At 48.1% G+C, this 23,173-nt stretch overlaps 7 protein-coding genes across 7 annotated transcripts; 4 read left to right on the forward strand and 3 right to left on the reverse strand.

The window, feature by feature from the left end:
* Positions 1–6: 6 nt before the first annotated feature.
* On the reverse strand, positions 7–3,509 carry F9C07_2071965 (beta-galactosidase; the record flags this gene model as incomplete). Its single annotated transcript, XM_071508774.1, has 9 exons — positions 7–132; positions 211–246; positions 334–852; positions 1,006–1,389; positions 1,426–2,031; positions 2,080–2,188; positions 2,247–2,376; positions 2,426–3,156; positions 3,430–3,509. The coding sequence occupies 9 exons, from the start codon at positions 3,507–3,509 to the stop codon at positions 7–9; spliced, it is 2,721 nt and encodes a 906-aa protein (XP_071364219.1).
* A 200-nt stretch (positions 3,510–3,709) lies between these two features.
* On the reverse strand, positions 3,710–6,605 carry F9C07_1611198 (3-propionate hydroxylase). Its single transcript, XM_071508255.1, has 7 exons — positions 6,194–6,605; positions 5,883–6,124; positions 5,707–5,817; positions 5,489–5,633; positions 5,279–5,433; positions 5,055–5,212; positions 3,710–5,002 (listed from the first exon to the last, which is right to left on the reverse strand). Exons 1-7 carry the CDS (start codon positions 6,297–6,299, stop codon positions 4,090–4,092), a joined length of 1,830 nt encoding a protein of 609 aa, XP_071364220.1. The 5' UTR covers positions 6,300–6,605; the 3' UTR covers positions 3,710–4,089.
* A 306-nt stretch (positions 6,606–6,911) lies between these two features.
* F9C07_6834 (putative carbon catabolite derepressing protein kinase Snf1) lies at positions 6,912–9,538 on the reverse strand (the record flags this gene model as incomplete). The annotated part of the gene is made up of 4 exons (XM_071511525.1): positions 6,912–7,441; positions 7,510–8,127; positions 8,229–9,064; positions 9,138–9,538. 4 exons carry the CDS (start codon positions 9,536–9,538, stop codon positions 6,912–6,914), a joined length of 2,385 nt encoding a protein of 794 aa, XP_071364221.1.
* Positions 9,539–10,547: 1,009 nt separating this feature from the next.
* F9C07_1611190 (ubiquitin interaction motif protein) lies at positions 10,548–13,582 on the forward strand. Its single transcript, XM_041286508.2, has 7 exons — positions 10,548–10,840; positions 10,933–11,001; positions 11,079–11,112; positions 11,172–11,303; positions 11,369–12,589; positions 12,646–13,085; positions 13,134–13,582. The coding sequence occupies exons 1-7, from the start codon at positions 10,754–10,756 to the stop codon at positions 13,467–13,469; spliced, it is 2,319 nt and encodes a 772-aa protein (XP_041147140.2). The 5' UTR covers positions 10,548–10,753; the 3' UTR covers positions 13,470–13,582.
* A 272-nt stretch (positions 13,583–13,854) lies between these two features.
* F9C07_6832 (uncharacterized protein) lies at positions 13,855–14,636 on the forward strand (the record flags this gene model as incomplete). Its single annotated transcript, XM_071511524.1, has 2 exons — positions 13,855–14,086; positions 14,141–14,636. The coding sequence occupies 2 exons, from the start codon at positions 13,855–13,857 to the stop codon at positions 14,545–14,547; spliced, it is 639 nt and encodes a 212-aa protein (XP_071364222.1). The 3' UTR covers positions 14,548–14,636.
* Positions 14,637–17,288: 2,652 nt separating this feature from the next.
* Positions 17,289–18,395, forward strand: F9C07_6831 (putative high osmolarity signaling protein Sho1; the record flags this gene model as incomplete). Its single annotated transcript, XM_041293398.1, has 4 exons — positions 17,289–17,423; positions 17,489–17,647; positions 17,702–17,824; positions 17,877–18,395. The coding sequence occupies 4 exons, from the start codon at positions 17,289–17,291 to the stop codon at positions 18,393–18,395; spliced, it is 936 nt and encodes a 311-aa protein (XP_041147141.1).
* A 2,074-nt stretch (positions 18,396–20,469) lies between these two features.
* On the forward strand, positions 20,470–23,109 carry F9C07_6830 (sensory transduction histidine kinase; the record flags this gene model as incomplete). The annotated part of the gene is made up of 3 exons (XM_041293399.1): positions 20,470–21,958; positions 22,033–22,700; positions 22,753–23,109. 3 exons carry the CDS (start codon positions 20,470–20,472, stop codon positions 23,107–23,109), a joined length of 2,514 nt encoding a protein of 837 aa, XP_041147142.1.
* Positions 23,110–23,173: the final 64 nt, after the last annotated feature.

A 23,173-nucleotide genomic window follows, 5' to 3' on the forward strand; every position in this document is an offset into this window, starting at 1 on the left:
TGTAGTTCAATCCCGTCCAGCTTTGCCCCATTTCCTTCCAGAGCCCAAAAAGTGATGGGCGAGGTAATTTCCCCCGTGATGGTTGAGGATGCCTTCTGGGATAGGGTACTCGGTTTGAGGGCCGGTATTGTTCTTTGTATCCAGTTAGCTGGCCTATGCCTTCCGAATGGATATATGTGCAGATGTGGGAGCAGAGAAATATGGATTCACAACAATGCTTTGGTGAGTGGTCGGGATGGTGACATACTATACTTCCCAAACTGCCACCCATTAACAAATAATTGGATTCGAAAAGCCCCCGGCTTGTTTTCGTCAACAGCTGTGCTATTGTACCACACTGGTGGGAATGTCATATCCTTGCGGGTAGTCAAGTGAGAAAGTGGTCGCAAAAAGGCCGACTCCGGCTGCTGAGAGGCCTTCCTGTGGAGTTCGGGTCTGCCATTCTGCTTTAGTCGAGTTCAGGGCCCCTGAGAGATGATAGCCCTGCCTCTCCACAAAAGTAGATCCTTTGTTCAAGGGTCCACGGCTATGTTCGCGATACTGCTCCCCGCCGAGGTTACCAGTAATCTTCCACGAGTTATGGCCGGATAGATCGTAATCGAGGAGGCCGCGCGGCGATTTCATGGTGTTGGTATTCAGTTCAAAGTTGAGGTCTAACCCAAGATTATCAATTAAAATGGTCAATACGTAATGCTCATCTCCTTGCAGACTTTGTGGGAATTGGAGTGTTTGGTTGTAATTCTGTATGGCAGGATTCCCTTGCCAGGACCCGAGGTAGGTGGAATCGAGCCAGACAGAATGGCCATATGCGTAGCCTCCCTGGGTAGACAGGTACAGAGATTTCTCTTCTCCCTTAGCCGTAAAGTGGCCTCTGTACAGTACTGAGCCGGCATGATAACCGTAATCGCTAGAATACAGAGAGGTTGGGGTAGTCAAATTGCGAGGGTTGTTGGATGAAGTGCGATTGCACAATGTCCAGAGATCGTCGTCATAAGTAGGTTAGACTTCCGGTAGCGAATCTAAGTATCTCCATTCCAGACTCTCCATTTCTGGTATGGCTAATTTCGGGTCTATGTACGGTACTACTCCACTCACCCTACCATTTGTATTGCTGATGTTCTGAAGACGGTTTCCGTCGTACAGTACGTCTGAACAGCAGCCTGGAGGGGCGGAGATAAGCTCAACTGTCGATGTTGCGTTGACATCTCCCGTCAAGTGTAGAGTGTTCTCTGAAATAGACGCATTGCGTAACAAATACCCAGCCTTGACAATGACAGACGAGTTGGTTCTTGATGGAGAAGCATGCAGGTCCAATGGTTCGGGAGCAGGGAGGTCCATGACCCAGTATTGATAGGCCTCGTTCCGCCAGAGTAGATAAACGTCCAGGTGCTCTCCAAAATGTACAACTTATCGGGAATGAATGACATCCCATTGCACGACAAATGTTGCCCCCCTTTTCCCAAGCCTGACATTAGAGCCTTCGATGGTTGTTGCATTCCCGAGGTTGCTATCCACCGCGAACTCATGGATCTCGTCTTCACCACCGTACAGGACGAGCACAGACTTAGACCCATGCCTCCTCCAGGTGAAAGTTTCCGCAGTTGGATATATTAGGTTGATGCCCCCTAAATCATAGTCCGTAACATGGAATTTGGAGTCACGTCCATGGAGAGTCGAAGAACCTCCCGGTTGAGGAACCGTGATACTCCCCTGGCTTGTATTAGCCCGCCATTCATAGGATGTTGACTGCGTAACGATATAGTTTGAATGGCGTATGATGTAGAAGTTGGTACTTTCTCCTTGAAGGCGAGTCGTCATTAAAGCGCTTGCATTCGTATAGCAACCACTACAGGGACTGTGAGGCTTCGATGTAATATATGCTGGAGAGACCTGTAGGAACTGCGCCTCCAGCTTTATTTCGCTATACTTCTCTCGAGTGATCTGGCGGTCCTCGATGATGGCTGCGCCGACATCGTAGGAAGTATACCCAGATGAATAGCCCAAGTTACCCCAATTAGTGCCGCCAAGCATCTAGGAGAGTCAGCCAAGTTATAGAACAGGAGGGCTGGGTTGACAAACCATATAAAGGTTGAAAATAGTGATGCGGAAATCATAATTAATCTTGTAGAACACTCTTGCAAAGATGTTGCTTACCATCTCGGCGCAGACATCAGCGCCCGTGCCACCCCTTTACAAATAGTAAATGAGTGCCGGCTGTCGCAATAATCGAAGTGTATGTCACATACCATGGATCTGGAGCACCTCCTTGGAACTCGATGATCGAGAACGGGGTTCCAGGACTCATAGACTGATGTTGACTAAAGTTGTACTGTGTCAAGGGGTCTGTAATCTGTGTCCAATTCTCCGGGCTTGCATCTACAATGTATCAGCTGTATCCAAGATAAAGCTCAAATGCTTAACATACAGCCGTTGCCCCACCCAAAGGGGTAATTGTCGAACCCATAAATATCAATAGCCCCTTGACCAGTCCCAGGTGCCCAATCACCCAGAGCTACGGCGTCGTTGTTGACAAACGGCACAACAATCTCTGCATCTCTAAATTGTTGTTCAATGGCTGCCATGTAGTCTTTCTCGAGACAAAAGTTAAGCTCCTCATGACTGGGGGCTCCTTCACATATTGAGTATTCGTTCTCTAGCTGGAACAAGATAACCGGTCCTCCATTGGTGATCTGCACTTTGCTAATGATTTCACCGATGGTGGAAATGTAGTTTTTTGTAGCATTTAAGAAAGTTGGGTCAGTTGTTCGAACACTACCCTCGATCCGTTGGACCCAACTGGGGAAGCCACCGCCAGAGACCTCGGCGTTGATATACGGTCCGGGCCTCGCAAGGAGGTAAATACCTGCTTGACTAGCAGCATTAAAGAACCCATCGAGGGCAAAGACGCCTTCGGTACGCACATGTCCGGGCTCACCCTCGAGTAGACCCCACATGAGATAAAATGAAACGCCAGAATATCCTAGTGCTCGGATCTTTTGAAACACATCGAGCCATAGTCCTGGGGAAGGCAAACGGAAAGGATGAAATTCGCCGGAGAAAAAGAGTATACGTTCCCCGCGAACAAGGATAGAATATTCATCCCAAGTTACAATATCCTGGAGGGGTTTCTCCGGATCCTCAGCGGAGAAAACATGCCTGGTAAACAGGAGGAGCATACAAAAGAGGTGCCACGGCAACATCATGATTCAAACCTCTGCTGTAGAGAAGATATTCACAGACATGTAGCCATATTTGACGATGATTGATGCAGTTTAAATACCTGGCTATTCGGGATACGTCAGCACGACAAAGCAAGCTTTGCTTCTGATGCATCGGACCATAGCACAGCACATTCGGACTTTTATCCTGTCACTTCTAGCCAGACATAGCTTGTCAATTTAACCGTCCGGTTAAATCTAGAAGAAATACCTAGTCAGCTCATGTCGATTTGCGGGGTTCTGTGCAATTATATCAACCCATAGTTTATAGACTTTCATCAAGCTTGCCATACGTATGCGGGGAAGTCGTGGGGTGTGGTGGAGAGGCAGAGAAGTCCGGAGATCTACTTTAAGAGAGTGTTGATCTTTAGTCCTAGGCAAGCAGCTATAGGGTACGGTGAAACTTAACTATACATTCTCATGTCGGATAATTGATGTCATGCTCCCTAATCCATAAACAACAAAGTTTCTATGCAGATGTAGTTCTGGTTCTCGGTTATAAGCTGATCAGATACGAAATCGAGTCAAGAATGCCCTCTGTGTGTCTCAGTGGTGAGGATTATAGAACCTATGCAACTCTCCTCCGAAAAGCGTCACATAATTGGCCAAGGCATCAAACCCTCCAGTTTTGGGGGGGTGGGGGGGAAGAACTGTGCGGTCACGCCAATAGATCGCTACCTCCGGTTGATTCGATGAACTGCCCGTTGTACTACGCTGTAGCACGTCCCTGACTCGTCTGGGAGGACAAGCAGGGTATGGACGTACATCTGAGTCATTCTTTGTCCATTTATCTAGTTAGATAAGCTTCCCCCCTCGACCCCTGGAACACACAAGCAACAACCATTGAGTTAAAAATACTAGGTATGCGCCCCTATAGAACACTGTCAACCTTGTGCCAATCTGGAACCACAGTGTCCCACCCCAGGTGCTCTCGCAACACCCTCAGAAGCTCACTATATCCGGCCGGAAACTTAAAGCATTCCAAAATGTGCTGATCTGGGCGGACCAAAATAGCATTCCCATCGTACAACTTCGTGAGTTGGACCCAGTCTTCCCCATTTTTGCCAGGCTGAAGGTCAAAATCCGAGCCTCGAATAGCCAGGCGAATTTTCAGTTTATATGACATACCTGCAGGAAGACATTCGCACATCTCCTTCAGAGCCTGTTTCCAATGTAGGGCCGTACCCTGGTCCGCAATCAAAGTAAAGGCGTCGAACGTACAGAGATCCAGCGTCGAGTATCGTTTCATTTCAACTTCCTCGGGCGAAAGCTCAGCCACGTAGGATGAATCAATTGGAGGTAACGCTGTTTCTTCCTGGGAGTAAAGCCTAATCCAAGCATGAGGTAGGCGTCCACCACGAATACAGACTGGACGGTAGATGGATGCGTTCTCGGGAATTCGGTGATCGCCATAAATATAGCCTATATGGAGACCTAAATTGTCGAAATGCTCTCGTTGGTTTTCGATACCTTGGTTGATATCTTTCATCGCATGACGGTCTTCAATGTTCCGGTACAAATTTCGCCTTGCTACCTCCATGTTCGAGTCAGTGGTCCCAAAAGCTTTCAACAGCCCGAATATCTGCTTCCCATTCTTAACGCTCTGTTGTGAGTTTACCATTGCCACGTTTCGTCGATCAAATTCATAGCTGTCCAGTAGTGAGTCCCCGCCAAGCCCACGAAGCACTGCTGCTAATTTGTATGCGAGGTTGTGCACATCGCCCAAGCCACTATTCAATCCGAGTCCCCCAGTCGGAGGGAAGGAATGAGCAGCATCTCCAGCTCTGCAAGTAGTATTGTCAGAAGGTGCCAAACAAACGATCCTAAGGTACTTACAAGAAGACCCGATTGACTCTATACGATTTGGCTACTTTTCTGCTCAGGATCCAAGGTCGGTAACTGAGCACATCGTAAGGGACATTAGTACCTATAGCAGCGCTGACCACCTTGCGACAAAGTGCTTCGTTCCAAGACTCAACTGGATGCTTGATGCTCTATAATATGGCGGTTATGTCAGTGTATAAACCCAAATATGGATCTGGTATGTCTTTTGGACATACGTCAAAGTTGCATATCAGCACTTGATTGCCTGATAGGTCGTAACCTATTATGAAGCCAGATACTTCCGGATCTATTACCCAGTGCAGCATACCCACCCGCTCTTTAATAACGGGACTCATATTAGCATTGATATGTATGGTCATCATAGTTTCGTCTAAGTATATTGTTAGCAATTCCATAGAGACCCGTGCTTCTTGGTCTGAACTCACATGAGTCTTCTCCCTCACTTTCTATACCTAAGAACCTCCTAACGGCACTCTTTGCCCCGTCGCAACCCACTAGGTAGGTGCATCTCACGGTATACACTCGCTGTGTGGAGCGATCCTCAATACTAGCGAGAACACAATCATTACGCTTGAACCCACGGAGATGCCAAGTCAGTTCTGTCAACAGAAAATTCGGGCGAGGGTTATCTTCATATGCATACATTTTCCAACCGAACGAACGAATGATTTTTGCGCACTTCCACTAGATCATGGTTGGGCAATTCTCGAGCAATCAGATCCTCGAACTCCGGCTGAGGAATGTTGTGTATCATCTAAGTCATTGTCAGCATTGTTGTAATTTGACGCAAGACTAAGCACTGAGACAAATAGTGCGAACCGTAGGCGTGTCATTCAGGACCTCGGCGTCCATCCGCTCGTATGGAAGTCTCCCGACGAGTTTTCCGCTCAAACTAGTAACGAAGTTCACCCAGTGGGCGTCTTCACGAGCTGCCCCGATGTTGCGGATTTTGTTGACATCCAACCCAAATTGACGGCATAGCTCCAGTGATCTGGGTGACAGTGCGTGGGCCTTTGGTGCATCCAGTCTGGTGGGATAACGTTCGACGATCAATGACCGAACTTAATTAAGAGGGTTAGAATCGCACATAATAATGACAGGCATTACATAGGGTATATATGATTAATTACCTCCGAGCCGTGCGAGCATGAAAGCGAGTAAGAGACCACAGGGACCACTTCCTATGATCAAGATAGGGACATCATCATGGTCGACGGGATCTTGAACAGGAAACATGCTCCAACGGTTCTTCTGGATAATTGAATGATGGCTCAGAGATACGGGGCATCTAATGAACTAGTGTCGTTTCTTTTCAATGTACCTCGGTGAGGATTAGCAGCTTATTCTCTCGGAAGTCCGACGTCTTCCCCTCACAATTTATAAGGAGCAAGCCATTTCTAAATTTCCTGGATTTACCTATCAGAAGGCCGCATTCTTTGATATCCCCTGCATAGAAATTCCCCACTAAGGGTGGGAAAGGCGAGTGGGGAAGTGGGAATCAAATGCGTCGATAAAGACACCCCAGGGAGCTCAGCCAGCATTATATAAGTACTTAGGGGAGATACTGAGGATAGTGGGAACGTGTTGATTTCAAACCATAGTCTGGTATAATAAGTAGACAATAATATTATGAACAGTATGAGTGAAATTGGCTGCTTATATATTCAAAAACATGCAACTTCTTTTGTCGACCGAGATAACAGAAGTGCACTTTTGTGCGCTGACATGCAACATTTCAAGCAAAGGCAGGAAAATAGAATAGTCAAAGAATCAGAACGCCGCGCCAGATGCACCGATTTCCCCGATTACGCCGATCAATGAATCCCCATTATCAGGACCACCGGAACTTTAGCTTGCGACCGCTAATTGTGCCACGAGATCAGAGGCAACATCAAGGAATGGATAAGGGCTAGTTATCTCTTTTTCCTTGTTCCGGAATCTCTTGCTAATAGGATGCCATTCGGTATCGCTCTCCGCACGGATCACATTCTGGTATCCATCACACTTGAAGTCCACCATGTAGTTATTTTCCTCCAGTTGATACAATTGAATATCAACGAAAACCCAAACACCATAAGCAACACGCGGAATTGAATGATGCTGCGAAGCTGAGGAAGGGCCTGATGTGCTCCAGTGTTCACTGGGGCTGTGGCTCTTCTCATCCACTGAGGATGCTCCACCGGTCAAATTGAATCTCCGACGTAGTTCGCTGATATCACTCCTGCTGCTATGCACGCTGCCAGACGAGCCAGGCGCTTTGACGCCTTCTTTCAAGAGACGAGCCCGTATGAACCACGGATCTTTTGGAATATAGTAGTCCGAAGGTAGATCTGGATACTTGCTTTGGAGCGGTGTGGGTTCATCTGGAGACTGAGAACCTATTTGAGTACCTTGAATCATGGTTAGTTTGAACTAAACCAAAGCTTCGAGCTATAAACCAACTAACCTGACTCTGCTGGTAGTATTTCCCATCGTCCTCTCTGCGCTGCAATAGCTTTATAGAGATAAAGCATTGCCTCGTATGGTTGATTACGAGACCGGATCCCAAATTGCCATTTCCGAGTTTTCCTGGGTTGATGTGGGGCATTACGAGCTTCGGGTGGTTCGAGACGTAGCTTGTCTAGGTCGACGATGCTACGAGAATGAGGTTTCAGGGCTTTGGCTGTTGCCTCCTGTTCCTCTAAAGAACGCCCATCAAGTCCAGATTGATGCGGATCTTCAAGGGCATCTGAGCCTGACCGAGCCTGCTCTTCCGCTAGACGATCTGCAGCGCGAGCTCTTCGTTCCCGCTCGCGCTGCTCCATCAATTGGTCATGGACGTAAGGTAAACTAGTTGGTAAAATCCTAACATGGCTAACGCGTGATGTTTCCAGGTCATCTGATTCACTTGGCTGATGTAGTTGAAACGGCTGGCGCTGTGAACCACTTCGGGTTCTGGTAGGCGGCCCGGCCCGGGTTCCTTGTGAGTGAGCAGCAGTGGTCCGGCCAGCTGCTGCTGACGAGAGTGATGTCCGATCCGAAGGTGGGAGAGGTGTAGGGGGCATCAAATTCTCATCAGTAGGCGCTAGGGCAAGATATTAGCATACTGCCCTCACTCAAGCAGCTTCTATCGATGTCCGGATCTTGGGAGAGAAGAGGGTGATAGGAATATTTCTCAAAACTCACAGTTAGTTTGCATCATCTCATTTTCTACGATGATAAAGAAGGCATCTTTGATTGCACTGGGTTCAGGGTTTTTCAGGGCATCCTCGATATCTTCACGGCCATATCCCATATTTCGTTCCAATTTGGCGATGGCAACCTGGTGGATCTTGTGTTGTACTGATATCGGCTTCCCTGGCGCAATCTTGCGTGGATCGATGGCCTTGTTAGGATCCACGCCCGTTGCAATAAATTCCTCAGGGGGTGGCTGAAGGTATTTCGGCAGATCCTTTTGGAACCACGGGTCCTGGCGAATTTCAGGAATTGTAAGTCTATGAACGGGGTGCACCTGAAGCATTGACCTAATTAACCGGGCGGCTCCGGAAGATATATAAGGAGGCATATGGAAATTGCCAGCGGCAATTTTTTTGAAGAGGGCCGGAATATAGTCATCGTCGAAGGGAAGCCGTCCCACTAGAAGCACGTAGAGAATGACTCCACAGCTCCAGACGTCCACCTCAGGCCCCGCGTAAAGCTTTCCGGAAATGACTTCAGGTGCTGCATAGTTCGGGCTACCACAGCTGGTCTTAAGGAAGTTCCCATCTGTCATAATATTGCTCAACCCGAAATCGGCAATTTTGACGTTCTTTTCACTATCGATGAGCAAGTTCTCTGGCTTCAGATCACGATGAACGATCTTATGGCGGTGGCAGTATTCCACAGCACAAATTATCTGCTGGAAGAACTTGCGAGCTTCAGCGTCATTGCATCTACCCCTCTTCACCAGGTAATCGAAAAGTTCGCGTTCTGCATATTCCAGGACCATCACAATGTCGGTTTTAGTTGCAATGACGGTGTATCTGTCATAGACATGAGGCAGTCAGCTTTTTAGTTTACTCTTGGCTAACTTCCAAGAAGGTGTATGGACTATACAGTTTGATAATGTGAGGATGCCGCAACAATTGAAGGTACTGAATTTCACGCTCAACGCGCCCAACCATGTCCCTTGACAGCAGCTTGCGACGAGATATGATCTTCAGGGCGACCTGACGACCACTAGGCTGGTGAATAGCCAACTTGACTTTACCAAAAGAACCCTCGCCTAGAACCTTCACGGTTTGATACTGATCGAGGCGCTGCATGTCTCTCGTGGTCGCAGGGGACTGCATTGACGGATCACCGCCCCTTCCGATCGGCCGCGATGGCGGGGGCATTGTCATACCAGCGAAATTCGAATTGGGAGAAGTCGCTCCAGAAGCACGTTCACGACGGCGATCGTGGTCGTATGATGGAAGAGGCACCGAGAGGTCTTCGTCGTCGAAAGCGGCGGCCATCCTAACGGACAGCAGTGGTTCGGCAGGGTCGGGGAGAACAACGTGACGTGATGGATTTTGAGTGGTTCTCGGGGGTGAACTCCGACCGTACGAAATACCTGAGGAAAACCGAATGGGAGAAAATTCAAATTGTCAAATGATGCGCCGCGGGGCCCAGGTACATTTAAGTTGGACTCAATGGACGCCAATTAAAAACAAAATCGAAACCGACACAGAACAGTTTCTCCCCCACAGCAGCTCAGGGTTGGTGAAAGTGGAGCGCTGGAGAGAGCCGACAACGCAGAAAGAACCTGACCTCTGGCGGGGCGGGATGGAGGGGCGGAAGGCCAGTCACATAGACACGGGAGCGAAGTCGGACGCTGGAAACGATTATATTAGTATCGGGAATTGGGTTGATTCTTCAGTCGAAAGAAAGAAAAAAGAGAAACGAGTCAATAGTAGGATGGCTGGTGTTCAGAAGAGTTGGTGGGATTGCAATAAATGAGGAGTACAGTTCAATGGCCTGGATTATTAGGTATTATCCTACCGGCTAATTTGGGAGACGCTATGAACCTGGAAAAACAATAGTTCAAGAGTCTAGAACCACGATCTGTACCCAGAACGACGAAAATCCCCTAATTTTTATGGATCTTGGTATCCTCATCTTTATCCTGAGTACTCCGTAGTATCCTCCTACGAAACCTTGGCCCTTGTACGGAGTATATGTGGCCTAGAGTACCGAGGAAGTCTACTAATTCGTAGTAAATCACGCTTGTACTCTGTATTTTTAGAACAAATTCAACGGTCCCGTGACTATATAACATCAGGCCTGATTATCAAGTAGCAATCCGCGATAGAAGCATTGATATTGTCAGGAGTCTAAAACATACGTACTGACTCTTGGTAATTGATGATATCAGCTACGATGCCGGAGAATACTGCATTGCCCATATACACCAGCTGTTTGTTATGCAGGAAACTGGACTGTTGATGGTTTACCCTCCAACGGAAAAGCGATGCTGTCTAGTTCTTGGCAGCCGCATGTCATGTGGTGGGGAAGCTCAGTGGTTCAAACAATTAACCTCCATGCTTTGGCTTGTCCTTGTACCCCTTATGCTCTGAGAAAGAGGCTGTGCCTGTTTCTATCATTCAGTTTCTAAAGCTCATTGTTGTATTTATTTCTCTTCTTTAAACCCGACATCTCTGTGCTGCTGGTCAATAGCGTAGAGCTCCGTCATGGCTTCTGAACCAACAGAGGAAGCCATTGCGAACTTTGTGAGCTTTACAAGCACAAGTCGCGAACAGGCAATCAGCTTCCTTAAAGTTAGTATTGAGTCGCGCACCTGTTCTCACTTTACCAGACCCTCTATCATTCTTCACTATACTTCACGTGCTAATTATATCATCTAACCCAGGCAAATGACCTCAACTCAAATAAAGCCATCAATGCCTACTTCGAAGATCCCACGGGTCCGCAGACAGAGGTATCATTCTCATTTTCTTTCCAGATGCACTTCGTTCTATTTTGTATTCTTGCTGACCAGGATCGTTCTCTTTATAGGCCTCCAATTACCTGAATGACCCAAACATACCCTGTGCGTCCAAACCCGGTTTAATGCGATCCACATACTTACTGACAGTCTGCCATTCGCAGCGTTTCATATTGAACACTCCGACCCAGTTCCCAGCTCAATTCCTCCCTCACGCCCACCGACCACACCAGGCGAGCCAGCACAAGGACCTGAGTATCAACAGGCGACTCCTCCGCCTTCGCAGAACACTACGGGTGAGCCCACCTCACCGCGAAATTGTACCAAGCTCACTAACTTCGATCTTACCGGGCTATGGCAGACCCCAACAAAGGATTATCACTTGCTGAGCAGGAAGAACGTGAGTTACAACAAGCAGTGGCCATGTCCTTAAACCAAAACCTTGGACAACAGGAGACAGGAGTTACAACTTCAAACAAGTCGAATTTTGGCCGGGCCACCCGTGACTTCTATGATGAAGGTGCTTGGGCAATGACTTTATTCAACTCAAGCGCTCGCGAAATTATCATCAGTCCAAATCCGGGGGACCGTAAGAGGGTGGAAGGCGAACCAGCATTTCTACGTCCATCAGAAGACAGTCTATATCTCGGCGGGCTGTTGACCATCCTTCACTCTATACCCCTGGCCCGGGAAGCTCTCCTGCAGAGAAATAAGATTCTATCAAACTATGGGCACGATCCGCAGTGGTGGAACGGACAGCCTATAAACCTTCCAAAGATAGTGACAATTCAGGATGCACACGATGGCGACACGGATTGGGATGACATCATCTACGAAACCCAGAGGCTAGTCGCCTTTCTAGATATCACGGAACGCTCCTTTGGTAGCGTGGATGCTCTTGCAAGTTTAAAGAGCATGTCTACATGCGACTCGGAAGGCAGCATAGGCAGGTACTTGGAAACATGGCAAGATGCCGCTGTCCGAGCAGATCCTGGGAATCAATTGGCGACTGTTTTCTCGTCGAAGGCATATAAACGACCTCTTACCGTTTACGACACACCTATACACAAAGATTTCTTCATCCTTGAGTCATTCGTGGACCCCGAGCATGGTCAAACCCTCTATGACGTTTTGGATAGCGCCATTTGGTCAGACAGGCCTGGCGAAGAGCTTGACGACGTATGGTTGGAGCATGTAGGTGAAATATTCACTGTCAGATTGGAAAGCACCGACAATACAAAACCCATAGATGTGAAAATCCCTGCGGTCTTCTACCCTGATCGATATCTCGCCGACTCCAGGGATTTCTCTCGCGAATTTCGTGCTCAAAGACTTCAGGAGTATGATGGGATCTTTAAATTAGATAACCTAATCAACCGCTTTTCGGCGTCAAAGTCAAAAGGGATGACTCTGAAAGAGACGCTAGAAAAGGCTGCTTCTGCTGTCTCCGTAACATTGCCTAAGAGCCTTGCGAATGGCGCGAACGGGTTGACTTTGAGCCCGGAGGCGGCAAACGTGGAGGCGAAACGTTTAGCAGATGAACTACGGGAAGTCTCCAATAAGATTGATGATAAACTGAAAGGTAAATCACCCGTTATCGCGACTGTGCTTCTGCATACTAACGTTACCTCTAATCAGAGCTGGTTCAAAGAAGAGAGCGCGCTATCGAGACTCTTCGAGGCTACACAAAAATCCTAACGGAGCCGTCGGACGTATCAGGGAAAACTCCTCATTATAAATACACCTTGCGCGGCGTGTGTACTGAACCGCACGTAACTTACGTATTACGACCTAGCGGTCACACGGAGATGGCGGACACCGAACCTACAGCCGTCGATGAATGGCAGTGGTGGCGGATCAGCTTTTCAACAGATGACGCAAAAGCTCGGCAAGCAGAGTTACAGCAGGGTGATGCATCCACTTCCAAGAATGCAGACGTAATAGGATATACAGCGCGCAAAGTTCGAGAAATCGAAGTCCTTAAAGCGGCTCGTGAAGAATCCAAAAATGTTTTGCTTATCTACGCTAATGGCAATGCGATGAATTTCCGAGAGGAGCCAATTCCACCTCCACTCCAGGTATGTCTGTTTATTTCCATGATTAAACTTTGATCTAACTCCGTCTAGGAATTTATCAATGCAGACAATGCAGCATTTGGCACTGAGTTCAAACAACAAGAGTCTGCGGAAGATGCAGCTGGCAGGCAGAATGAGGACTCAAGCTCTGCCAGTCGCCAGGATGAGAACATAGAGATGAATGAACTAACCCAAGATGGTCAGCGAGAAACTACATCGGCCGCTGCAAATGTAAACGTGTTCGACTATCAAGTTTCAAGCTTCGATGACGCAGCGGACTCGAGCCCGGAAATGCAGGAAAGGGAAGGGCGGGCTCTACTAGGTCAGAGTAGTACAGCAGGCCCTGTACAATACTCGCCGAGTACCAATGCCGCATGGAATCAGTAATGGTAACAGTGCGACGGCGATGTAGCTGCTATGCATCACCTGTGTCTATATGTGGGAGTGATACATACGTAGTACTAAGGATACATATTTGCAATATACCAAGTACAGAACTCAGGTACACCACTTTAAAATGTAAGCCACTTTTGTATTTCCACTTGTGTTAAGACTGCAGCATATCAGCGGGCTACAATAGGTTTGGCAATGTTTTCATGCCCGCGAGGTCGACTACATAAATCGCTCTACGGCGACCGTTAATAAACGGTGCAACATCCCCACATCGGCCCCTATTCGGTGTGTTTGTATGTCATGTTTGCATCCAAACCCCAACATAGGTTTGATTGAACGATGAAGCTCAGTTTCCATAGATTACTACTACACATATACAATGACTCTCGAAAATGAGGCTGTAGCCGGGGCTACAATTGAATTACTCGAGTCTCGCCTCCGGCGACTCACCTACCTTCTCACAGGCGACGCAAATTGGACGGGTATTCCCACTGCACCCGCGAAACCAGCTTCTCTAGATGAAAGTGTCTCGCGCCGCCTTCTCAGTCTAGAGCGAGAGCTCGAGAGACTTAGTCGAAACATCCCCGCTGTGCGGGATGTGCTTCTTCTCCGTACAGAGACTCATCCTACAATGATCATACGCGCAAACTAATATGCCGCTCTAGATGACCGCTTCCCCGATCTCTTCCGCCCAACACCACCACAAAGCCTCCCGGAAAGCTTGACAACCCAGAATCTCGCCTCGATTGTGTTATCGTATGCTTCCGCGTTTCCAGAGACCGCCTCGCGACTCACGTCATTAAACGATCTGCCGATCCCGGATACGCAGACATCGGCCTCCCTCATCCAGCTTCAGCCACGATTGGATCAATTGGCGCAGGTGCAGGAGGAGCAAGCGAAGCAGATCTCGAAACTGCGTGTACGGACAGCGCGAGCTTTACAGCGATGGTATGAGATTGCTTTGGTTGGGGGTGGCGAATGCTGGGCGGAATGGGAAGGGCGCCTTGAGGATGTTGAGCGGGAAGTGAAAAGGGAGGAAGTAGTGAGGGAGCGGAGGGCAAAAGAACTCTGAGCCTTTTGATGATGATTTCGGTCTTGTGCGGTTACGACTTATGATACCTCATAGCTTACCTTTTTCGTACTTTAATTCGGTACAGCGCCTCATTCACTGTTGTGGATTCTCACGTAATCTCCGGGATATTAGAAGGAACAAAACTATGACTATGTTCATGTCGTGCCCAAAATTACTACATAAGCTGCCCCGGTCTAGAAGAGGGCCGCAACCCCTGCAGAAAGCGCAAGGTACAGACACCCATTGCAGATGGCAAAACTAGACCGATCGAAAAGAATTGTTCAGGACTGATGTTGACTCACGACGAAACAAGACAGGGGGATCGTGCATGACCGCGTATTATTCTACTCATACGCACGATCAGCATGCACGATTCTTCGGAACTATAAGATGACGGTGCAAGGCACTTAGGAAGCCCACGGCCATCATACAAACCCTTGCATGCTTCCGAGGCTCGGAGAAGTTGGGGCCTCGCCGAAATTACCGTTATAGAGTGGATATGGATGGGATTGTGAATTTTATACCTCACCTCGGTTGCAATTTCCCCATCTCTTGGCTAATTAGCGTGGTGCATAATTGTTAATTAAACCGACCAGTTTATCTGCACATTGGGTCTGCAAGAATTGCCTATCGGACCAGGAGTTGCAACAGGGTCTTCTGATCCACGGCATTGATGGGTCTAGGGTTAGACAGAAGAAGAATAGGTTATCTTCGAATGTAGGGTTCAGCGACTGCATGGAATATAGTTTTTGGGGCGTTGCTTGATAAGAGCCAACGATGCGAATCCACTGGTTCGTTGCTCAAAAGAAGGAAAATCACTGGATAGAAAGTAACAAAGGATTTCTCGGCATTTTCCATTTTCTTGCATTTTAATTCTAAGAAGATCACCAGAACGATGGGCTCCGGAATACAGTTGCCTTCTTCATGTGAATTGCCCTACTTTGTGGTGTTCCCTTTTTGTTTTCCGGATCCTGAGTAGAGGACCCCATTAATTAGCAAAATTAGTGTAGTAACCGTAGGGATCAATCGTATGGTAATGAAAACTGAAGGATTTCCCAAAACCTACTCATGCAGATTACAAGCAACGTTCCATAAATCAGGATCCATTCGTGGATATGAAATTTGGACACCATGTTGATCATTTACTCTTTTATGGTGCCGTCAAGCCACTCATGCCACACATCTCAGCCTCAGCCTTGGCCAGAATTTAATGAGAGGAACCCACTATCCGCACTAACCGTTATTAAAGCAAAGACCGAGTTGCGTGTCGTCCATCGCAAGCGGAGAAGGGGGATCCATTCGGACAGTTTCAAATCAAGATCTCATTTCGATCTTTAAGTGCCATGGGTCTAGTCATACTATGGTAATAATGATAGGCAGCGCCATTTAATTGTCCTTCGGAGAGTTCAGTCGATTGGGAATTGGTGACAATGAGAGTCTATGTGGGGACCAGGTGATAGGCTATGAGGGAAAAGAATCCTTTGGCCGTGTGTTACCAAGAGAATTATAACATATACTAGTAGGACATGAGTAATTGTAAGAATTAGAAAAGGGAAAATGAAAAAGAAAAAATAAATAAATTAAAAAAATCCATACTGTGTCCACTGTCATCGCCTACTATACGTACTAATGTTCATAATCCGCATAAGAATAGTAACCACAGAAACTTAGTTAGGGCGAGGACCAGTCGCTATACGTTCTCGATCTTCTAGGCCAGGGGCCAAACCAGGAACAGCGACCAATCAAGTGGAGTCGGTGTGCTTGTGGAAACGGGGTTCGCGTGGACGCTCCAACACCAGTGGGTGTGAAACCTGCCAAGTCGTACTCTAGCGTCGTAGTATCTCTGCCTTGCTGCCTCAGCGTTCAGTCCACATTCTTTCCCCTCCCGTCCCATCTTCTCTCCTTTTCCCGACTGGACGAAGTAATCGACTTGTTCAACGTTTTGCACTTCACTTTCCCCATCTTTGTTTCTTTTCTATCACTCCTTCACTCATCAGTCGCTTTTACGTGATCGACTTTTCGCTCGTTTCCACTCTTTTCTCCTCTCTTTCGCTGTCATCCCTTCTAACGTTTCATCTTCATCTTTCCTTCCTCCAGCCAGGTGCTGTTGTTGATTTGTTGCCTGCAAGGGGCATTCTTGTTTCTAAACTTCCCTCAACCAACCTCTCAAGGGACGCGCTCTGTGGTCTCTTGATTGCTGTCTCAGAATATAGTGCTCCTTGATTTTTTTTTTTTTTTATCCTATTATTTTTTAAACTTTACCTTGACCAGCCTCCTTGTCAATATTCTTGCTTTACCTCAAGGTACGATGCATCTGCGCTGACTGACCGCCTCTGTTCCTCTATTTTATTTTATTGTTTTATTTATTCTTTTTTAAACACGAGTTACTGGTTCGTGTTGTTGTCATTCACGATGTTTTCGATCCACCGCCAATTGATCTACATGTTCTTTATCCTTCGCGTCTATAACTAAACAACAAAACTAACCGCTTGATAGTAACACGCTGACTTCATCGATAAATGTCATATAGTGTCATAAGCAGCAACTGATATTTCCCGGGAACCTTACTCGGTCAATTGATCTTGTTTAGAGAACGCAAAGGACCGTTTATAAAGTCATCGCAACTATACAGCCAAGGACGGGATATACCTCTTCGGCTATTTAGTTGAACGGAGTATACGACGGCAAACAACCAATCTCAAGCCCTATATATTCTCTTTCGCCCTTTTCTTACCACATTCATGGTGGCTTACTCCACGCCTTCCTCATCTCTACATAAGCCGAGCCCTTATAACGAAAGTCGAAGAATGGCGAGATTCCGTCCAAGCAATATCCTCGGCGACCCGTTCGCGCTTGCAACGATTTCCATCTCGATAGTATGTGTTTCAGGCAGTGGAGTGGTCCAGCTCGGTGATTGAAGCTAATGGGATCTCATTTGTAGCTGGCATGGGTCATCGCATTCATATCGTCGATTGTCTCGGCGATTAATGCCCGTGGCTATCCCACCTATTCGTGGTGGGGAGTCGCTTATTCGCTTTGCATTATTCTTGGGATGACGGCTGTGTTTGGCACGGACACTGGTTCCGTTTACGGTGTAGCTGTATGGTTCTCCTGGTGCCCTTTATGCACATGAGCCAAAGCTGATCAGCAACAGATTGTGGGCTATCTTTCCGCTGGTATGGTAATCACGACACTTGGTGTGAATTCGTTAGTATATCGCAGCGATTCTGCGTCGCAAGCTGCAGGTGCCGGTTTTATTCTCATGTCTATGGTGATAGTGAGTTCACAACAGCCTTCAATGTATCGAATATAACTCACGGGTTAAATAGGTTATCTGGATATTTTATTTCGGATCGACGCCGCAAGCCTCGCATCGTGGGTTCATCGATTCGTTCGCCCTCCAAAAGGAACACCCTGGAGCATATGGAAATGGCAGACCTATGTCTACGGCCTTCGGAAACCGACCTGAGACTACTTCCAGCCAGGCACCTCAAATGTATACATCGGCACAGCTCAATGGTTTTGAGACGTCATCGCCCGTATCGGGCTACCCAGGCGGTGCCCCCGGTTCGGAAAACCGCAGCTCATCGCAACCTCGATTTGGCAACCCTTCAAACGCCAACTTGACTGCCAATGGCAACGAGAACGAGGTTCCTCAACCAACCGAATACCCGTATCGGGCAAAGGCAATCTATTCGTATGATGCCAACCCAGAAGACGCCAATGAGATCAGCTTTACCAAACATGAGATATTGGAAGTGTCCGATGTTAGCGGCAGGTGGTGGCAGGCCAGGAAATCCAATGGAGATACAGGTATTGCTCCATCGAATTATTTGATCTTGTTGTGATCTGGATGGAGCTTCCCTGTGTAACGCTTTCTTTCTTCTCTTTTTGGTTTTTTCATGGTCCTCGCCGTTTTGTTGCGAGAAAAATTATCTTTGATACCCTTCGAGTAGTATCACTCGGCGCGAGTCTGGTTTGCGAAGTCACGTTACGTCTTGATGGCTTTTTCTTACTTGTTTCAACAATCCTTGGTCGGTACTTTCTTTTCGTTTTGTAAAGCGCATGTTCGGTTATCGATCTCTTTGTCTGAGCTTCTTTGAGCGGGCATCTGCGCGCTGATACATTATGCGTATAACTTTCATCTGTCATGTTCCGGACATAGCTCATTACTTGCTTCGATGTTTCTTTCATGTTGGACTAGAATGGTTAAGCTTTTCTTGAGTGTATGAACCCAACGCGCTGTTCCAGCTTTAAGCAATAAAGACGAGTGTAGCTTTCGACTCTTCTGAGCGTAGCAAGGATCCCTTCAGCTTACCAGTGTGCGTAGTCTAACACAATGACAACCGGCGCAGGCGAGACATGGTGCAGAAGAAAAAAGGCGTTGATGCTTCATACCTTGAAGCATATAGTGGTAAAATTACGATCTTCTTTTATCGCCACATGTCGGAGATTTGTATCTCCAAAGCTTCGCTCGACTCGATATCTGGAACTAATAAGCTTACCTGCTGATCATGCTATTAGTATCGTCTTTGTTTTCTGCATCTCCACCCTGCCCGAGATACTAGCTAACCTTGATTGTTCATCAGTGGTTGATTTGGATGTGCTCAGCCGTTAGCCTGTCTTGTGATTTAACCTGTCTCGTCTTAGTCGCGAAGTCTGAGTCTTTCCCGGTTTCCCGCATCTTCCATTAGGACGCGGTAAAGAGCGAAAAGTCGGTAGTCATGAGTATATATTGGACATGTGATAGGTCTGGATCGACCAAAACCTTATCCGAAGCTCCAGCAATTTTATGGAAGTATAAATGCAATCCCTCTGAATGGACACTATCGAGCCATGAGAACAAATGGAATGTAATTGCAATGGTTCGGTACCATCTTATCGATCAATTGGAATTCTACGAGGAGTCCGTGCACTTCTTCCAATAGGTTTTATGAAACCTCCCTCCCTGACTTAATATAGATAGTGCCAGAGACTAGCTACGATTCTAAACTAGTTAGTTCCATTAGGGACTTTACATGCATAAAACGCTGACATGTCAACGCTGCATGCACCATCGAAATGAGGCGACGACCGCCGAATTCTCTTTCCCAATAATCACTGCTCTTGTCGGGTTTCCCTTCGCTTCTGTTCTCATTGACAAGTCTCACTTCGCTGGGGACTCTTTGCGGCCCAAGCGTTGGGTCTCTCAGGAGAGATTGACTGGAGATACGCCCTCCTCCTATTATCATCCGAAATTATTATTGCTATTACTATTTACTATTATTATACTACAAGGTACGGGAAGCCCCCGGGTTGAGATCCGCCGTGGACTTTAAGTAAGGTAGGAATTCCCCGTGACTGCTGAAGCAATTGCCTTGTTGAGTAGCCAGACAACAACCTACCGGGGTCGTTCGACAACTGAACTTCCCCTCAACCTCTCTCCGTTCCCTCATTTGCCCTCGTTTTCTTTTGCTTTTTTCTTCTTCTGTTTCTTTGACTTCCTTTGATTTTTCCCTTCCCACCGTCGCGCTCCTTCTCATCTCGGAGGGGAACAGTGGAAAGAAGTCTTCTATATTAGTTCGACTTGCGTTCGTTCCTGTTCCTCTCCTCCTATAAAAGAGATGAGGAGCTCAATCGTCCGCGCTGCCCTTCCATTGACCCCGTCTATCACCGCACGGTGTGCCACAGTTATACTTGTTGTTGCCGGCGCTGGTGATGGTTTTAGTATCTCGCCGTCTTGACCATTTCAAGCGTGAGGAATAATGGAAGTGACAGTATAGTGTCTCCCATTCATCTGATCCACTCCTTTACATTCTGTTTTGTTCGTTTCTTTTCTCCTTTTTTTCTATTTTTTTGTCGTTACCTTTTTGTTCTTTTCCGTTGAAAATAATATTTTCCTGGTCCCTGATTGTAACAAGCTATCGTGGTTGGGGCTCAGCCATGTCGACGACCAATTCCTGGAGCAAGTTTAAAGCCAAAGTGCTGCGGCGATCGTCGACTGTCAAGGCGGCCACTGGAGCGGAACCTTTCCTCGTGCAAAATTCCAGCACCGCCAATACCAACTCCTTATCGCCAGTGCCTTTGCGCTCTCCCCTCACGTCCGACAAGGGCTTCGCTCAACCCCGTTCATATAATTCCGTCTCCTCGTTGTCTACTGCCCAGCGCTCAATCTCGGACGATACCTCCGCTCCCCCCGCGAGTCCATCGGCAGAACGGGGGCGGTATTACGGTTCCGTTGACGAAGGCTCGGTAGGGAGATCACAATCTCCTCGGGAAGAAGAACCATCACGACTACGAAAGAAAACCCGAGCTCCAGGGCCATTGAACCAGAATCTCATAGCTTCCACCCCAGGGTCACAGGAGCGACAACTATCCGACTCGAATCTCGATTGTGTCCGCGCTGTAGCCGACCGTCATAGCTTGCCCCCGGACTTTCTTAAGTCCCCACCACGGTTGCTTGGTTCGAACGAGCTACTACAACAGTTACCTTTTGCTCCAACAGCGACTCCGCCTCTGCCGACTTCGGGAAGCGGAGCGTCTCAGACTGCGTACAATCAAGGGCGGGACCGTACAGGGTCTACGGTCGGCGAACCCCAGTTACCTACACCCCTGACTGCTGTTGCGGAGAATCCTTCCGCTGCACCCCATAATCAAGCACCCGTCTCCAGTGCCGTCTCGATCCCAAAACGTCCAAGTCTCGGCTCACGTCGTCAATCGCTTTTTGCCCCGTCTCACCAGCACTTGATTAGCGATCTACTCGAGCAGCCGAGAACCTCTCTAGAAAACGACGGTAGTGGCCGCCTTGCCACCGGTACTGCTGGGATGCTACAACGCAAGATCTGGGTTAGACGGCCAGGGGGCTCGGCCACTTTGGTGCCGACCGCGCATGATGCTCTTGTCGACGAGCTACGCGATCAGGTAATCATGAAATACGCCAACTCGCTGGGCAAGACGTTCGACGCACCCGATATAGTCGTTCGCATCGCTGCTCGGGAAGGCTCAAACAAACAGGCGACCCCGGATCGGATGCTAAGTCCAGAAGAGCCATTGGTCACAGTGGTGGACTCTTATTTTCCAGGCGGCCAAACGATAGAGGAGGCCTTGATTATCGAAATACCGCCACGACGAACGCCGAAACCGTCGCCGCGTCATTCGATCTATTATGAGCAAACTGAACCGGGCGAACATAATGAATATTTCCCTCTCATGCCGATCCACCCCAATATTCCGACCCCGCCAGCCCATGCATCCAATTCTTCGGGCAGTGCCAGTGCCCATCCGGCCCCATCCATAAGTATCCTCACGACCGGGATGGCACCGCCATTACCTTCTCCAGGGAGCCGGGGCAATCGCCATACTCGCCGGCCTCCTCTTACTCGGCACACTACGAACTCGCCCACCGTATTAGGGCAATCGACCAGCTCCAAAGGTTAGTGACCTTATATCTTAACTAATTCAACCGGCTTGGTGCCCACTTTGAAGATGTGTACTGACTGCTTATAGAAGCTGGGGCCCAACAAACTGCCATACCTCCGCAGCCAGCTCCACAAGTCCCTACGCCACCTGTCCCGCCTCCAGAGTCACCTCAGAATAAATCGATGACACCTCCTGCACGCGGGGCATCACCTCGCCCTCGTCAGTCGGTAAAACCCAAAAAGAGCCCTGCGCAGTCCTTGAGTGCAGCATTTGGAGGCCTCATCGAGGGCACTGTGCCACCAATTAATGTTCTCATCGTTGAAGATAACGTCATTAACCAGAGGTTGTTAGAGGCGTTCATGAAGCGTCTTAGCGTGCGCTGGAAATGCGCCGCAAATGGTGAGGAGGCGGTCAAGAAGTGGCGAGAAGGGGGCTTTCACCTTGTCTTGATGGACATCCAATTACCCGTTATGAATGGCTTAGATGCGACGAAAGAAATTCGCCGGCTTGAGCGGTTGAACGGAATAGGTGTTTTCCCCAAGACGGCATCCGGACGGTCAAGCGCTGCAAGTGCCACCGCAATGACCCCGCCGGAGATAGACCCCGAAACCCATGATTCTCTGGAAGAGGAAGACGTATTGCATGATCTTTCGCTGTTCAAGAGCCCTGTCATCATTGTCGCCTTGACTGCCAGCAGTCTGCAAAGTGACCGACACGAAGCATTGGCTGCAGGCTGCAATGACTTCTTGACCAAGGTATGCCTTATTGTATATGTGCTGCGCGTGACCAAAGCTAACACATCCATAGCCTGTGCGATTTGAATGGCTGGAGCAGAAGGTAACGGAATGGGGATGCATGCAGGCTCTGATTGATTTTGAAGGCTGGCGCAAATGGCGAGGGTATGCAAATGATAACCAGTCATCAGCGACACCCACACATTCACAATTGGAAAATGGACGTGTGACAAAGAAATATTCTCCTGCCTTGCCGGATTCATCTTTCCCAGACACAGCATCCCAGTTTTTGCATCTTCCCAAACCTTCGGATCTCTTGCCAGAAGACTCTTCTGGCGGGGAAGCACCTGACTCTCCCGCAAGCCCATTGACCACTGTGCCTGTTGAGGAGACTTCGACTCACCACGACGCGTCTGCGGATGCCATCTAAGTTGCAGGAAATCACGTCTATTTTGATTTTAGGCTCTTTCGGTTAGCCGGTTTCTTTTTTGTCA

Source organism: Aspergillus flavus, chromosome 5 (genome assembly GCF_009017415.1).
Source record: "Aspergillus flavus chromosome 5, complete sequence".
In the NCBI taxonomy this organism is placed as follows: domain Eukaryota; kingdom Fungi; phylum Ascomycota; class Eurotiomycetes; order Eurotiales; family Aspergillaceae; genus Aspergillus; species Aspergillus flavus.

Coding starts and splice junctions, on each gene's coding strand:
- F9C07_1611198 (XM_071508255.1), bottom strand. CDS start 6,299: ATGTTTCCTGTTCAAGATCCCGTCGACCATGATGATGTCCCTATCTTG. Junction 6,125..6,193: donor CATGCTCGCACGGCTCGGAG/GTAATTAATCAT, acceptor CTCTTAATTAAG/TTCGGTCATTGATCGTCGAA. Junction 5,634..5,706: donor CGTTCGTTCGGTTGGAAAAT/GTATGCATATGA, acceptor CGTGGGTTCAAG/CGTAATGATTGTGTTCTCGC.
- F9C07_1611190 (XM_041286508.2), top strand. CDS start 10,754: ATGGCTTCTGAACCAACAGAGGAAGCCATTGCGAACTTTGTGAGCTTT. Junction 11,113..11,171: donor GAATGACCCAAACATACCCT/GTGCGTCCAAAC, acceptor TGCCATTCGCAG/CGTTTCATATTGAACACTCC. Junction 13,086..13,133: donor CAATTCCACCTCCACTCCAG/GTATGTCTGTTT, acceptor AACTCCGTCTAG/GAATTTATCAATGCAGACAA.